Source organism: Scleropages formosus, chromosome 16, assembly GCF_900964775.1.
Source record: "Scleropages formosus chromosome 16, fSclFor1.1, whole genome shotgun sequence".
NCBI classification, from domain to species: Eukaryota; Metazoa; Chordata; class Actinopteri; order Osteoglossiformes; family Osteoglossidae; genus Scleropages; species Scleropages formosus.
The window spans coordinates 9,047,916-9,065,962 of NC_041821.1; the positions used below are offsets into that span (position 1 = coordinate 9,047,916).

Consider the following 18,047-nt stretch of genomic DNA (forward strand, 5'->3'; position numbering starts at 1 on the left):
CTTATTATTATTATTACAACAAACTCTGTTCTGTAACACTTGTATTACTTGAACGGTAATCATTTGTAATATTGTGTTTGTAATATTCGCAGTTTTTGCAGTCTGGTTGTTGCCTCATGTCTCCATACGCACGTAGGAGAACGAAGGAAAACATATTTTCAATATTTTTGGCTCTGCGACTGAGAAGACGTCGAGAACCGGAAGTGCGTCATATTCAAGCGCCCGCCTGCACGTGCTTGTACACTGAGAGGAGGGAACAGAAAAAGAAAAAAGCAACACATAAAGTTTCTCTTAACTGTTTTAATGCACCATGAACAGCCGCCTGCAAGAAATTCGAGAAAGGCAGAAACTGAGACGGCAACTTCTGGCCCAGCAGGTAACTGTCTGAAAAGTCTGCGCTGAGTTTTGTAAATATATATGTAACTGTAGTACGTTAGCTTAGCCTCAGCTGGGATGTCAACACAGTAGGAGCTTCAGCGTTAGCATTAGCACTGGCGTTTGCTACCAGTCTTTTTAAGTCTGTTCCCTCAAGGCTCGGCAGTGAACTCATTTAATGCCTCGAAAATTGAACGAGATGGTGGATGGTATTCGTTTATTATCGAGATCTCTGCATGAATATGACGCAAATGTTCCACACTCTGTCTGTGTACAGTGAGTATTATCCTTGAAAAAAAAATCAAATAATTATTGGTTTCTCGTTCAATTTGATACTTAAATTAATGATCAAAAAGCATCTCGTAGCATCAGACCAATTTATTCAGCATCTCATTTTTTCCGTAGTTTTTGCGCTGCTAGACTCTAGCAGGATGGGAGAGGTCAGAATTCGGGTTGTCGCCTTTTTGATTGTTTTTATCTTGATTTCAGTGTTGTTTTCCTTACTTTCTCTACTCTCTGCTTCTTGGCAGCTGGGAGCTGAAAATGCAGACAGTATCGGTGCTGTACTGAACAGCAAAGATGAACAGAAAGAGATTGAGGAGACTAGGGAGACCTGCAGGTTAGTACTGTTATTCCACACACACACATACATTGACTGAAACTTCTTGTCCCAAGCGGCGTCGCGGCGAACCGGAGCCAAACCCGGCAACACAGAACGCAAGCCTGGAGGGGATGGGACACACCCAGGATGGGATGCCAGTCTGTCGCAAGGCACCCCAAGCAAGACTCGAACCCCAGGCCCGCCAGAGAACAGGACCCGGCCAAACCCGCTGAGCCACCGCGCCCCCTTTACTGTTATTCCATTCTCTTTATATTTACATTTATTCATTTAGCAGATGCACTTCTCCAATTTCCTGTGTAAATACATTATATTTTAATAAAGAAAATTTTAATCGTTACATGCTCACCCTTGAGAAATATTTTTGGCAACCAGTTGTATTGAGTAGAACTATTGCTTTGCAATGTGAAGAATTTGGGTTTGAATCCCAAATCCTGTTGTAGTGCCCTTGATGATGGTAGTTACACAGGAAGAATACCCTGCTCTGTGAAAGGGTACATCACTGTAAAGTGCATTTTCCACCATCGCAAGTTGCCTCGGATAGAGGACTCAGATGAATAAATATAGTTTTTCTTTTTTTCCCCTTTTTTTTTAAAAGAGAAAAAACATGCATTTATTTATTTAGCTGGTCCTCTTTTCCAAACTAATTTACATTTCTGAAATGTCTTATCACAGACATCACAGCTAAGATTCACAGAACATTTTAAACCTTTTCTTAATGTAAACTGCCTTATTGGTAGGTGATTTAAAAAAAGAAAAGAAAATCTTGAAAAATTAAATCTTTTTCCATGTCTCGCATATCTAGTCCAGGATCTTAATTGTCTAATTTATCAGATATTTTCCAGAGCTACTTAGAATGATTCACCCATTTGTACAGCTGGGTGATTTTGACTGTGTTATTTCAGGGTAGTTACCTTGCTCAAGGGAACTATAGCAGGAGGTGGGATTCAAACCTGCGTGTTTTGTGTGCAGTGTGGCACCACTAACCAGTACCCCACCTGCTACCTTTCATTCCAAGTCCATGTTACTAAGAATAGCACCAAGGACCTGCCATTCGGCTTACACTTTTTCCTTCTCCCTTCGGGTAAAGAAAACTCCTAGCGGTTCCCTTTTATGTCATAGTGCTGCGGGTTGTTGGATTTCATGCTTTTCAGGAATTAATATTTCAAACATTATTTTTTAAGGGCTTCATTTGATGCATCTGTTGGAAGTGCTAAGCGTAAGTGCCAAGCAGAAGGAGACGATGCAGAAGAAGACATAGAGGAGCAGAAAGTAATGCTGTTTTCATGTCCACTATTTTTATTTTTAATAATATATCCAGTTTGCTGTCAAGAAATCAGTAGTAATTATTAAAATTTTATTAGGATGAAGTAGAGCAGCAGCAACCTGATGAAAATGCACCATATGAAGAAGTTTACAAAGATTCCAGTACATTTTTAAAGGTGAGGTCTTCAGTCGAGTGCAGTGCAAAGAGCTGCCGTGGAAACTGCTAGAGACCAAGCTGAATTTAAGAATTTAGTGATGGCAAGACATTGACAGAGCATTAATCTCTTTTCCAGGGAACTCAAAGCTTGAATCCACACAATGACTACTGCCAGCATTTTGTGGACACTGGTCACAGACCACAAAACTTTATCAGGGATGTTGGTATGTTAAATTTCCACTCTGTTTTATTTAGGTGTGTTCTGTCACTATGTCAGCCACTGTGGCATTTCATATGTGTAAAATTCACAATTTTTTGGTTGTTTATATGTGGGATAAGCTGAAACCTAATTCATGGTCATAATCCTGTTACAGACACTGTGTTTTTCCTCATTTGGCCGCAGGTCTTGCTGACCGGTTTGAGGAGTACCCCAAACTCAGGGAGCTGATAAGGCTCAAAGATGAACTGATTGCAGCAACAAACACTCCTCCCATGTAAGTTACCTTTTGACACGTCCCAGTTAATATCTTTATGACTTTTTTGTCTTAATGAGATATATTTTGGTATGTTTAATAGTTGGCATAGTGTTGCAGTGAGTAACGCTGGTGCCTCGTAGCTTCTCGGCTCTGGGTTTGAATCTGGCTGTGTGCAATTTGCATGGTCTCTGTGCGTTTGCGTGTATTTCCTCTGGGTGTTCCAGTAGTATGTATGTTTGAGTGAATGAGTGCATGTTATTTTTTCTATCTAGGGTGTACTCAGTTTCTTGCCCTATGTTTCTGTTACACATTTCAGACCACCATGACCCTGCATTGGGCAATTAATTGTTGATGGTGGATCAGTGGGTGGGATGCTCTAACATTGCACTTTTGTTGTAATATTTGTTAGGTATCTACAGGCAGACCTGGAGACTTTTGATTTACGTGAACTGAAGTGCAAATTTGATGTGATTCTACTTGAACCTCCTTTGGAGGAGTACTATCGGGAGTCTGGAATTATTGCAAACGAGAAGTTCTGGACATGGGATGATGTGAGTTGTGGCCATATAGAGCCCATTAAAGCCTATTTTTGCTAGACTGCACATACATTTTCCTTTAGCCAAATTTCTAAGATTGGGTACAAATGAAAGTTGCTTATGTAAGAAACTGTTGCCTATGAGACAAAATATAAATAAACAAGAAAACAGTCCCAGTATTAGTATAATATTAAATAAATGGAAATTTTGTTCATTCATGAATGGGGCTACAAAGTTGGAGTGATTATCTACCACCAAACACAGCTCAAATGATAAATATAGATGATATTTCTAAACTTTTTTATTGGGTTTTATCAGTGAAATCTGTTCACTTTCTGCATTGTAAATATGTCAACTTGTGTCTGACAGATAATGAAGCTGGAGATTGAGGAGGTATCTGCCTTGAGATCCTTTGTTTTCCTGTGGTGTGGATCTGGAGAGGGCCTCGATCTTGGCAGGATGGTACTCTCTATTCTCATTTTTCTGCAAGCTCTCAGTCCCCCAGTGATGCTTGTCCCGTGTCAGCTCTCTTGGAAACAGCTGGTTATCCTAATTGGTTAAGATCGGAGATGTTGATGTCTTTAATTTCTGGATTGCATTCATCACAATTTCCATACCTCTAGTGTTGTTGCACTAAGATCCCTTATCGTTTCACTAGCTTTGAAGTGCCTGTGGCATGTTTTAATGAAAATACCACAACAGGCATCCTTTGAAAAAGCCCCCGCTGGTCTCAGCATAATGGAAAGATCTGAGCTGGTGCTAAGGTCCGAATTGCAGGATCAGTGACGACGGTCGGCCGCCCCTGCCTAACTGCAACGACCTGCCCACAGTATACCTCTTAACAAGATTCAGTCAGCCGTGCTCGGTCTGAATTTCTATAATAATTACATCATTATGCAGCATTAGCATGGACAGCGGCCCATGTGTGTTTGACACCGTGCTAGCTATGCCACCGCCTCAGCCCTAAGCCCAGCTTTACTTATTAATGCTATAAATGAACTGCAGCTGCCTTAGTCATTTTTGATCATAGCCTCGTAAGTGTCAGCCATGTGATTTGCAGATTTAATATTATTAGGGCAGGATCAAGGTTTTTAGACATCCCTTTTACTACTTTTTTCATGTCCTCATTCTGTGGTTAGTGTTGCTCTAAAGAAATTGAAAACGTGTCACACGTTAAGATGGGCGGAAAGCACTAAAAAAACTGCTGAATGTTCCTCACACTTGTGCCTCTGTTTTTAATCCCAAGAATTTTGAATTGTATAAAATCTTTACTAATCCAGGAAATTGTTTTTTTTCTCTTTTTCTGTCTCTCTGTGCAGTGCCTGCGTAAATGGGGCTTCCGAAGATGCGAAGACATTTGCTGGATCAAGACCAACAAGAATAATCCCGGGAAAACAAAAACTCTGGACCCCAAAGCTGTTTTCCAGAGAACAAAAGTAGGGAAGACAGCATTTCGTCTGCATTCTCACATTCATCTCCCCCTTCATGTGAAAATAAGAGGTGTTGTGGGGCTCATTTTGGGAGCGCAGCATAAAGTTCACGCCGCACACAGCTTTCCTTTGCTGCTCCTTTAGCTGTGGTTCCAGATGCACGCTGGCCTGTCAGCCTCTGTGATTGTTTGCCGAGGGGTTTTTATGGCCGTGTGAAAGCTCTTTTTTTTCTCCCCCTTCTTCCAAAATGCATGGACATTGATATGCAGATGAAGTGGGAAGGCAGGGGTCTTGGAGATATTTGTCCTGTGCTTGGAGCTGATGGCAACAGCGCTGAAAAGGCTTCCAGGGCCTGCTTTTTGTGTGGGTGCACGGCCATTGATTGGAGTCAAATTACCTGACTAATTTCTCCTGCACAAAAGCCAGACAAAAAGTGCACGTATTGTGTTACAAAGTGTTGTTTGGTGCATTGATAGATTTAAAAGGTGCATAATGTCTTGGAAGGAGGCCTAATCTACATGCAGGGATTAGACACAGCCAGGAGCTTTATTTTCGATGTAGGAGCAGTTACATTTACTTTTTTATTTACTGAGCTGAATGGGCCTATAGATCAGAAACACATAGACAGTGTTGCTGACATGTAGCTAATAATGATTGAGATGCCTACTTAGCTGCCTGTCCTCTCAGGAGCATTGCCTGATGGGGATCAAAGGGACGGTGAGGCGCAGCACAGACGGTGACTTCATCCACGCCAATGTGGACATCGACCTGATCATCACCGAGGAGCCCGAGATCGGCAACATTGAGAAGCCAGTGGAGATCTTCCACATCATCGAGCACTTCTGCCTCGGTCGGAGGCGGCTCCATCTGTTTGGGAGGGACAGCACCATTCGGCCAGGTAAGGACACTAGTGCCCCCTTCCTCACTCTGTCTTATTGTTCTCCACTAGTGTCCTGAGACCCATCGAAGGTCTTTGTATGTAGTGCAAACCCCACCCCCAAACATGTGTCATTTGAAAATGTAGAGTGTCCTCTATAAGGTGCGTCATAACTTGTAGCACATTAAGTTTGGGAGATGTGATTAAAAACACGTGTTGTGTGGAGTGGACAGAAACGAACGGCTGGACCTCAGGAGGGTAACACAGGCCTGCCAATTTGCAATTGAGATGTTTCTACCCAGGGGGGTGCAGTGGCGCAGCCGGTTTGGCCGGATCCCGCCCTCTGGCGGGTCTGGGGTTTGAGTCCCGCTTCGTGTGCCTTGCGACTCCCCCTCCAGCCTTGCACCTTGTGTTGCTGGGGTAGGCTCCTGTTCACCCCAACCCCGCTTGGGACAAGCGGTTTCAGCCTCTGTGTGTGTGTGTGTGTCAACCCAGTCCTGTAGGATGTCCTTTAAAGGCTTGCTTTTAGTTTCCCGTCCTCATTAAGGTGAATTTCTTCACTACACACTGGTCTTGGGTGTGCTGACACAAGGAGTCTTTTATAGGATACTGCTTCATTATTCCATGTATTTGACAGCAACATCTGCAGGAGAGACAGGGTGAACAGCTGTGTGGACAGCCGCTGTGCTTTATACTGACCTAGATGCTCCCTTTGACTCAGCGCTGTAAATGTTGCCACAGTCACTGCTACAATTTTTAGATTTTTTTTTTTTGTGCTTCCCTCCAAGTATAAATTTACTTCATTTTCAAGCTAAAAAAGTTTTGGATAAACCACTTTAAATAATGATAATGTTCTATTTATATTTAACATGGGTGTAAATTGATTGGTACAACAGTCAGATTTGTGTCGAACAGATGGCCATAGTGGGGCAGCACAGTAGCTGAGCAGGGAGCACTGGTGCCTCACAGCTCTTGGGATGTGGGTTTGGATAAAAAGTTATTGATCATAGTTCTATGTATGTATGTACATATGTATGTATATCAAACCATGAGCAACATTCTTTTATGGCAGTGTTCACCGGTGGCCACTTTTTTTGTCCGAACCCCTGACAGGAGCGGAGCACGACAACGGCACCAGTGTGCAACTCTAAAACATGTAGCTGATCGCGACATGTTAAAAGGGCTTTCCGCTGCTTTGCAGGCTGGATCACGGTGGGCCCCACGTTGACCAACAGCAACTTCAATGCCGAGACGTATGCCTCCCACTTTACAGCACCCAACTCCCACCTATCGGGCTGCACTGAGGAGATTGAGCGACTGCGGCCCAAGTCACCTCCTCCAAAGACAAAGTCGGACCGTGGTGGCGGGGCTCCCAGGGGAGGCCGGGGGGGACCCTCAGCGGGTCGTGGGGACCGAGGCCGCGAGCGCAACAGACCCAACTTCCGTGGCGACCGGGGTGGTTTCCGGGGCCGTGGTGGGCCCCACCGAGGCTTTCCTCCTCGCTAGGCATGCTTTCGGACAGCACTATTGCTCCTGATCCCTGATGGATTGGCCTGTTTGCAGAGAGAGGACCAGGAAGGCTCAAGTACCTCATGGATACTTTGGTAGCGCTTGGTTAATTAGCCACTGGACAGCATTGTGTCTGTTCGTGGATAAGCTCAGTAATTCTGGAACTATTCTGAGTATTAAAACTCAAACATTTTTAATATATTTTTTATACACAAGTCTAGATGAAATGTTTTTATTTTTGTCCTTGAATCCACTTTTTATGTTATTTCTTGGATCACTGGTCTAATAAAAAAAAACTAGACTTTGTAATTTGGATTTAAAGCTGTTACCTTTTTATTTGTTCACCCATTTTTTTTTTTTTTTAAATGTAATTTTTGTGAATCAGTTTAAAAATTGATTGCAATATTAATTCAATTTAGAAAAGCCCAGAGATGTTGACAGAGTTTTGCTGCGGTGTGCTTGTCTCGAAATACTGGTTATTTGTTAATCTGACTGTTTTCACTTATATTTTCAACAAGAAAAACAAACTTTTGAGTACAGTCATATTTTAAGGTTTTAAATGGCATTTAAGGAGGAGTGTGGCTCCAGGTGTCGATCAGTGTATTTATGTGAATGTTTTGATCGTATGAACGCTGGTTTGTGAGAGGTTCTCTGCATAGCTCAATGCTGACATCTAGCAGTGGGAGCGTCAGTCCGGCCCCGTGGTGCCACCGCTGGAGCAGGTTCTGCGCTCTAACACTGGAGTGTCCTGGCTGCATAACCAGCACTATAATGATTCCCTTGTTTAATTGTCAAATTAAATAGAAGTTTTTTCCCTCTCTTCTCAACCTGCTATTTTGTGATTCAGAATTAGTTTGTAGGACACTTCTTAAAGTTTAGTGCATTCGTAACCTCAGATACACGCATTTGAGTGGCAAGACTTTGACTTCATTCAAGATTCAAGAGTTTATTATATGTACAGTAAACAGTCTGTTACACCATACAATGAAATTCTTACTCTGAATCCTCTCAGTAGCGTAAGACATAAATTATAAATTATAAGGACATAAAGAAAGAAAACACAAGGTGTAAGTTACAAATTTACAAAATTACAATTAGTGCAAATGCAAGAAACAAAATATGTACATATATAAAGTGTACAGTGTGCAATGTAAACATGGAAGACATGTATGTGCAAAGTATTGCAGAGGTAGATTGGGTCCTGTTGTTCGCAATCTGGAAGGGGGTGTGTATGAGTGCGCAAAGAATGCAGAGGTAGTCTGAAGTGTCTGATGTTATTAGCATTGTGTGTGTGTGTGTGTGTGTGTGTGTGTGTGTGTGTGTGTGTGTGTGGGGGGGGGGGAGTAGTTGACACCACTCAGGATCAGAGGGTGATCTGTGTCTGCAGTGATGGGGGGAGAGGTAGTGGATGGGTGTCGTTCACAAGCCTGATGCCCTGTGGGAAAAAAACAATTTTTTAGCCTCGAAGTTCTGGCTTTAATACTCCTGTAGCGTCTACCTGATGGTAAGAGTGTGAAAAGGCTGTGCTGGGGGTGACTAATGTCCTTGATGATGTTAATGGCTCTCCTGATGGCTCTGACCTGGTAGAGGCTCTCCGGTGTTGGTCAGGCCGTTCCAGAGATGGTTTGGGCAGCTCCCACAACCTGTTGTAGAGCCTTACAATCCTGTGCTGTGCAGCTTCCAAACCAGATTGTGATGGAGCTGGTGAGGACGCTCTCAATTGCATACCTGTAGAAGCTTCTGAGGATTCGGCTTGACATGCCAAATTTCCTTCCCTCCACACTCAAACATGAGGAGCTTATTTGAATACTTTTTCTTAGGTTTACACTGCTGATTGAAAGTATGTGAATCCCTTGTGTCCCTTAATTTTACCGCAAAATGGTTTAGTGACAATCAGTGTTTTTCATGTGACATAATAGGTGTGTAATGACCAATTCCAGTGTTGCTTTACATTTACATTTATTCATTTAGCAGATGCCAAAGCAACGTACATCTCAGCAAAAGTACAATTTATGCATTATATTAAGAGAAAGAGACATAGCCGCAGACATGAGACTGAAGCAAACCTAGTTTGTTACCTACGACTTGCTGCGCTGAGGTTCATCGTTCAAGTAGGTGCATAAAACACAGGATAGACAAATCCTGATACCCTCCTACCGTTTTTTTTTTTTTTTTTGCTTTAGAGGAAATCATGTATTCAGTAGAAAATAGAAGTAGTGCAGGTGTTTTAAAAAAAAAAAAAAGTGAATCCCAAGTTGCATTGGTTAAACCAAGTAAGTAGAATCAGGTGTTTAAATCACTTTCACGCAGCACTGTATGAGGCATTTCTTCATTTTTATGCTTCCCGACAACACAGTGGTTCAAGACATTTACACTTATTCATTTAGCCATTTTCTCCAAAACTACATACAGTCTTTAGCTGACACCTTCATCCAAGGTGACTTACACTATTAGATACACTGCACTGAGCTACCTACTATCTTTCACCCATGTCCACAAGCAAAGTAATGTAAAACACGGTCTCTCACACACTATGGGCAGCACTTCAACTGAAACACACGTCTTTGGATTGATGGAAGAACCCCCGGGAACATCAGGAGACAGGAGGATTTTTTGTGTATTCTGTGTATATACTTGTAGGCTTTCTTTTTTATATTTATAAACAATTACAGTGTATTTTTGTGAAGCGATCGTTGACCAATCTACTTTGACGCATGTCTTTGGACTGTGAGAGGAAAGCTACACTTTGAGTGTACAGTACCTAATAGCTCCAAAAGATCTGAATGAGTGCAGCTAGACAAACATACAGTGTTACAGAGTAATTAATGAAGGTAAGATGGATTATGTTGTTTTATGATAACTAATGTTAACTATTAAAGTAACTATCCATTTGGTGATATTTCAGCATAAATGGGTGTCACTTTTTGGGGCTCAAGAAAACAAAAACTTTCACCATTGAAACAAATTTTAATTACATCATTGAATAATGAGAATTCACCTTACACAGGGTTTTTCAGGAACAGCTGACCTTTGTAAGGCGGGCGGACTATGTTTAAGTTGACAGTGTACGTGTTTCTCGACTTTTTCGTTTAACTCTGTTTTCTTTCAGCGTTCACCAGCCCACCCATTACTTTCACAAACTGTTCTGTCCAGGTGAATCTTACTGTTATGAGTCTTGACAAAAGGAGGGAAATGTATAACGAATATAAAAGATATAAAAAGAAATGACAGTGTCTTGGACATGGTTTATACAGTGTACAGTCAGTAGGGAATTAACTGGCTTCAGGCTCACTGAGCTTTGAGAGCTACTTTATTCAAACCGCAATTTATTTAAACAATTGTCAGATTTAATAGCTTTGCGCTGTTGAAATAACTTGGAGTGGATGATTGTTTTACCATGGTTTACACTGTGAATGTCTGGCCTAAACATATCCTTTTATGTCTCTCCTTGTATCCATTGACTTATTTACCACTTTAATGGTTTTCCTCATCTTATGGGGAACTAAAAACCTGCTAACCCTAAAAAAACAAAGCTCATTACAATTTGGTCACTTTTTTCTTCAGTAAATGCCTGAAAAAACAGCGAAATTTATTGACTTTTTTTCCTTAAACAAGTTCCAGCCTGCTTGGCTGAATAATAGCGAACTCTTGCCATAAGAACTGTGGCATTTCCACTGGTTTTGGAGTAGAAAGTTAATATATATATATATATATATATATATATATATAGGAATCAGTTTCAAAAGTTTGCCCTTCATGATGACAGGAGAGCAGAGGTTTCTGGGCAAACCAGTTTATGAGAACAGACCCTAGTAAAGTGTGTCGGAGCGTGGTTTACTACCTTGGCCATGTCTGTGGTCCCGGGTTCAGAGTGTGAACGGGTCAGACATGCACAGGAGAGCTGACTTCTTGCTGAGCTTTGCATGCTGTGGGTCAGTTCATGAAATGTGCAGGTTTAGTGATGTTTCATGGTGAAGAATTTTTTCTCATTAAGAGGATCACAGCCAGTGAGTTTTATTGTCTTATATTAGCTCATTTAAATGCAAGAAGCAAACACTGGTTTAACAGAATTTTTTCCTCCATTGTAAATAAGATGGCAAATATCTCCCACTTCTTTGCCTGTTTGCTTCAGAGTGTCATTCAAGTAGAGAAACATGGTGTGATCACAGACGATATTTCATATCATTACAACCCATTTATTGTGTATTCTTATGATGTGGAATGTACATTTCATATTTTGTATATTTAATATAATCTATTATGAAGTATGTTGTGTAAAATTGTATACAATTAATTCTTCTTTTTCAGCTTCATCTCACATTTATTTCTTCATTTACTCTTGCTTTTCATGAACTTCCAATGTGCTGCACTAGATGTCAGTCTTCCCTAGCAGCAATCACGATTTTTGAGTAGAGCCACGCTGTAGGCGTGATCGCTGCTGTGACAGTGTAGTAACTACTATGTTGTGCGCTCCTACAATACTCAACAAAGTATTCCATAATGAAGCTAACCTTCCCGTAACGTATCAATGTTTGAACATTCGTTTACGGCTCCACCTCTGCTTTGTCGTCGGACGTAATTAACTGCTGCAGACATGGTACGCGTAGTCTATAGGACGTGTTCCTGCAGTTGTGCTTGATGAGCGTGTGGAGGAGCTACACGTGTGTCTTTTGTAAAGCTCTTTCCTGGATAATTATAAACGAAACGGTCATGTTCTCCGTGACCCCAAGAATGGGTGCACTTGTTAAAGCATTTTGTGTCGATGAATTAAAGATGAGCATTTTCCAGAGAGGGCTGCGTCGGCTACACGCCACGTCCTATGTTCCGCCTGAGGCCGCCTCGTCGAAAAACGTGCCGACGTGTCTGCAGAGTAACATAACACAATTAGGGTGGCCTTTGATCGGGTATCTCTGCTCGAACCCCTTTAATCAATTAACCATGAAGCTGCTTGGCATGTCGTGTTTGCTATGCAGAGAGCAACTTTGGTCTGTCCGTTCCTTCGCAGCGCAGATCAAAGATGGCTCAAACTTGTTGAGATGCCTGCATCCAAGCAGAGGGATGTGCCCCCTGCCCAACCACCACTGCCCTCCAAGGAGTAGTCTGACATTCAGATGGGCTTGAAAACTCACTAGTAGGTTAGTGGAACAATAAATGTCATCGCCCTTGTTACTCAGTAAAAATGCAGTTTTATAGTAACGGTAATAATAAGAGAAAAAGGAACAGTGGCACAGCAGATAGTGCTGCTGCTTCACACCACCTGGGCTGTGGGTTTGGACACTGGTTTAATTCCAGCTGAGTCTGTGTAAAGTTTGCATGGGTTTCCTCCAGGTGCTCTGGTTTCCTCCTACAGTCCATGTTCAGATGGATTGGTGACTCTAAATGGCCCTTTGTGCGCACTTGTCTGTCTGTCTGTCTGTGTGATGGACTGGTGTGCCACCCGGGTTGCACCCTACCTCTCACTCTAAATTTCCAGGATAAACGCCAATCCACCACGACCCCACACTGGACCAGCAGTTATTCACAATGGATGGAGGGACAATAATAATAATTAAAAGTGCCGTGTCTTTGTACGGTGGGGGTGATGAGTGTTCTGCTGCAGTCCTCACATTTGATCTTTTATACATCTGTACAAAATTACATGAACTAGGTCATTATGCCTTACAGAGGAGAAATTCTGCTTAAATATTTGAAAGTGGTCAATTTTTCTGGCATATTTTGCAATATGTTTTATTACATAGGGGATATACTTACATATCTCACAAAATAAATTATTCATATGTGCTGCCTGTAATTTTTTTGGTCCGGTTTTCAAATATTTACATATATCTCGAAACGTATTTAAAAATATATTCATCTTCTGTAAGGGTATGGTCTAGCATTAGCTTTGAAGTGTTTTTCATCTTTAATGATTTATGCATTATGCATATAAAATCATGCCATTATGTGGATAGCACATTTACACAGTGTCTTTACCATTATTCCTTGTACATCCTAAGGTGCTCGAACCACGCACGTAAACCGTTTCTCACCGCGTCCTTATTTTTCAGCGAAATCCGTTTTTCCCGCCAGCCCCATCTCCTGGCCTTTATTCCCCCGACATCCTGTCACAAAGCACTTCTGAAGACGGTCTGACATTTCGGCGCACGCCCACCGCTGCGTTAATCCTCTCCAAATGAGAGCAGGGAATCCGGCGTCCGTCAGTGGAGAATGAACAGCATCCCGTCAGTAGACGTTCAGTTCATTTTCAAGCCATGATGAGATGTTTAGCCAGGCTTACATAACGTGCGTGCAGGTCTTAGCTCTAAAAAGAATTATGTTCTGATCAAGTGCATAAAGCTCACGTCCTCTGTGTTTTTGTTGTTTAAAACAATAACATGATCCAGATGTGGTTATAATTATAGCAGTGGGCTGTAGTTAAACATCAGATACTGTACTTGTGAAATAAATGTATTTCCAACCTTATTTGACCATTATGACAGGTCTTTAAATTGGAACTCCAGATGTTTGGAGAAATATTGATACATTGTCCTCAAAGTGGCATTATGCTGTTTTTTTTCCAAATTTTTTTAGATCAAGCAAATTTAACAAGACGCATAGCGCTATGGCAGTCCGACTTTGTCCAGCACCATTTGTGTTATTACCGTATCTATGAAATAAAATGATGTAATTCAGAAGAAAGAAAAGGGTTCAAAAACGGATTGCTGCCGCCATTAAAATGTTATGGCAATAGCGTAAGACACATGTCAGCTACTTGGTAGTGAATTCCAAGACTGCCTTGGAATGCAAATGTTGTCCCTGTGGCAGTTTCCAAGAGCTGCCAAACAATGGGTGTTCAGTTCGCAGCCGCCTCGCCCAGCAGGCACTAGCACGCGGGAGGCAAGCGTTCCCGAGATTGGGCACATTTCACCACAAACAAAAACAAACTGTGATGAGCAATACTTTCGACTTGTTGCTCTCTTAATCCACAAAACAGCACAGAGGGGAAACTCGTGTTTCCAGAGAAACATAATATTTTATTTGCCCTATACCCATATGCTTGCTCAATAGGGTGCTGCTCGGTTCGCTCTTCGGCAACACGCACACCAGGCCCGGTGTCTTCGGCAAGTGGAGATTCCCTCCTGGTGTATGATAAAAAAGATTTATGTCTGCGAAACATCTGGTACTGTATATACATGGTCCTCACTGTTTTTGTCATAAATGCATTATTCTAAATTGGTGAACTTTGTCAGTACAGCTTTGAAAAGTGGAACAGCAGGTAGTGGTGGTGCCTCACAGCTCCTGGACTGTCCAGCTTTGCGTGTGTGTGTATGTTACAATGCTGTCTAGGCAGGTGAAAGGGTGTACTGAGTTTAGTGTAATGTCACATAGTTGCTCACTGGGTGTTGTTTTGCACCTGTGAAATGCAGGAGTATAAAAGCGTAAGTATTTTAGAAGTTTATTTACATAGTATTTTTTATGGGATACAGCCTGGTTTCCCAGTTGTATGTGATTTTCAACTGTGGTGATCAACATGAGTACATGTAAAACATTTGGTAAAGCATGCAATATGTATGTGCTGTCTCTCTTTATTCTTGTATGTTGTGTTTAGGGTTAGAATAACATACCCCATGATGGACTGGCTTCCCATTCAGGGTGTACCTCCCTCAGCCAATGCTTCCAGGACAGGCTCTGGTTCACCATGACCCTGCTCAGGACAAGTGCTTATTGAAATTGGATGGGTTGACTATGTTTAAATACTCCAAACTCATGCACCAAACAACTACATCTTGCTTCTTGAATCCACCTAAGAGTAAAGAAACCAGATATTTTGAGAAATTGTGAATGAACCTAGCAGCTCTATTACTGGACTTTTTAGAAATGCCTGCAGACTTTCTGCTGTCAAAGATGAGTACTGTGCATCACAAAACCATTGTTAAATTATGATGATCATAATAGGTGTGGGGTGGGTGCGGTGGCACAGCGGGTTCAGCCAGCGCCCGCTGTGTGGTGGGTCTGGGGTTCAAGCCCTGCTTGGGATGCATTGCAACAGACTGGCGTCCTACCCTGGGTGTGTCTTCCCCCCCCTCAGCCCTGCACTGCCAGCTAAGGCTCTGGCTTGCTGTGACCCCACATAGGGCACAGTGGTTGTTGACAATGGATGGATAATAGGTGTGCAGGCCACATGACCAGCAGCAATGGGGCTTCTTGCCATCTATGTAATTGATCAGTAATTTGGTTTTGGGGAAACTTAGTCCAGACCAGACTGTGTGATATTCAGAGACCATTAGGTATCCAGGACTGGTGGCTGGACCCCTCCTTCTTATGACTGTAAAACTTATTGGTGCTAATAGTATAACAATTTTTCTGTTAAAGTTTAACCCTCCTAATGACAAGTAAAACACTAAATTAAAATGTCATTTGTCTGTTACATCAATTCTGATTCTAGTAGTGTCACTGCAAATGAACAGTAGGTTCACCTCAGCAAAGCCAGAGAGTTTGGACATTAATTTTAACTTGTTCATAATAATGTTGTAAATTGGATAACCTTTTCTTACCGTGTTCATTGATCTGCATTTGGTTCGTCTGAGTCCGGTTCCTCTAAATCAGCAAGGAGGAAACTAATGGACACTTCTTGGAAAGAACAGTTTCACCAAGCGCCCTGCTGAAATCTTCTGAATGTGAACAACATACGCACATGTGAAGGGCTCAGAAATATTTGTGGTCCATTCTGAAACATATGGAAATAATTTAATCCGAATTAACATAGAGGGGAAATTTTAGGTTGATCAGACATTGACCCCTGAACTAAAATAGAACATGCATCAAAGGACAATATAATTTTGCTGAAAAAATTGCTTCCAGCTTATGAAAATATTTCAGATGTTTTGTTCAGATATAAATGTAAGCTGGGGACAGTGTATAGCATAGTGGAGTAACTAGAGATTCTGTCTTCAGATCTGATGGGTGCAGGTTCAAATCCCACCTGCTCCTGTAGTGCCCTTGAGCAAGGTACTTACCGTACATTCCTCCAGTAAAAAAAGAATTACCTGCCTGCATAAATGAGTATATATTGTTTCTAGGTAGCTTAATATTGTAAGTCCTTCTGTAGCCTAATTGGTTCCAAGAATGCTTTCAGTATGATGGTTGTGTTTTTGCCCTCTTGGATCTCAGTCCTTAAAAGTGCTAATCTTTGAAACAGCATGATTACTGAGCCGTATTCCGGAAAGTTTGCTGGATCCACGTCAGCCCAGAGGCTTCTTGGTTGATGCTGTGAGAAACAAAATCTGAACAGGCAACGGTCACTCCGGTTGAAATAAGTTCCCAGTAATAAGCTTGAGCCAAGTCTGGAAGGAAGTACATAAATAAATGGTATTGCAATCGTCTCCAGACTGAAGCATGTTGCGATCAAGGGAGTGAGCAGTCTTCAGATACTCTTTAAACATCCATAAAATATGGATTCCTTCTTTGTTCTGCTGCCCTGATTTAAACAGTTTGATTATATAAATGTTGTGCATCGATCCTGCGCCATTGCTCGGTTACACAAGGCCCGTGTTTGATCTGGCGCGCCATGTTGGTTCTATGTCAAAGCAAACCGTGCTTGAGCCCAAAAGCAAGGTGCGTGAGCGTGACGTGCCATCAGTCATAGCAGCATCTGTCTAAATAAAGCAAGTGCCACTTTTCGGGCATGTCCTGGTGAGTATATCGGGAGGACCGTGCGCACGTGTCCGCTGTTGTCCGTCACTTTCCCGCTCCCTGGGGCCATGTTTGGTGAATCTGCCAAAGCAGTTATCAGCCCTATTTTTCTTGCTGAGCTCTAATTCGAAAGTTCGTCTCTTTTCACGGTGGTCTTGCCAATTAAGATTTGTCTAGGATCTTCATTATCTGAGTCCCGTGTTAGACATCTTAATGGTGCAGAGTTCAGCTTCTTTCCCCGCAACGGCATGGCCTCGGTGTCTGTCTGCCTCCATCTCCGTCACTGTCTCCCTCCACAGCAACACCTTCGCAACCGGCAGAGCGGAATTCCACCTGTTTTCAGCAACAATATCTTAACCCTTCAAAGACGAAAGGAGATTTAGTCTCTAGTCAGTTGAAGTCATTTAGTTTTTAGTCAGTTGGAAAAATCATTACACTCTTGTTTGTACCTCTAAACTATTTGAACTTTTTTGTTGTGATAAGAGATGAATTGGTAATGCTGGTGAATTTCTCTTAATGTAATGAAATGCAAACGTACCTACTGTGGATGTCAGTAGCTAAACCTCAGAACTGTTTGTTGGAAGTCCAAACATATTGTGGATTGTCACAGAAGGCCAGAGTAAGGGTCAGATCCTCAGCCGTTGTTCTGCGATGGGATGACTTGCAAATCCGTTGAGCCAAGGAAACAAAGCTGGTGTGATCAACCAAGCTACATCCCCATTCCAGTGAAATCCAGGAAAATGTGCACTTTCACCCCTTAGCCTTGACAGAGCACAGTTACTGAGACATTTTTCAACTCAAGTCAAAAGCATCAGATCTCTTTTGGCTTATTATGACCAAGCTTTCAAGAAACTCACTGGAATCTTCAAGCTGTCACGTTCCAGTTTGGCATGAATAATGTTGAGCGACAGTGGTGACTGAAGGGGCCCCTCCTACCCAGAATGCCAGCACATCCCAGAGCACAGAGGGACACTGTACCCACCAGGGCATTAACCTCAACACCTTCCTGTCTAGTGTTTATATGTGAGATTTAGACCAGGTATAAAAGCTCTGATGATTTATTCTGCTATGATACATACTTGGGCAAACAGGTAGTCTGGTGGTACAAGCCACTGTCTTACAGTTACAGG

At 42.1% G+C, this 18,047-nt stretch overlaps 1 protein-coding gene across 1 annotated transcript; it reads left to right on the top strand.

Moving 5' to 3' along the window:
• The first annotated feature begins 229 nt into the window (after positions 1 to 229).
• mettl14 (methyltransferase 14, N6-adenosine-methyltransferase non-catalytic subunit) lies at positions 230 to 7,479 on the top strand. The gene is made up of 11 exons (XM_018735752.2): positions 230 to 376; positions 906 to 994; positions 2,179 to 2,266; positions 2,359 to 2,436; positions 2,554 to 2,641; positions 2,821 to 2,911; positions 3,303 to 3,444; positions 3,799 to 3,891; positions 4,749 to 4,865; positions 5,547 to 5,757; positions 6,938 to 7,479. The coding sequence occupies exons 1-11, from the start codon at positions 311 to 313 to the stop codon at positions 7,240 to 7,242; spliced, it is 1,368 nt and encodes a 455-aa protein (XP_018591268.1). The 5' UTR covers positions 230 to 310; the 3' UTR covers positions 7,243 to 7,479.
• Positions 7,480 to 18,047: the final 10,568 nt, after the last annotated feature.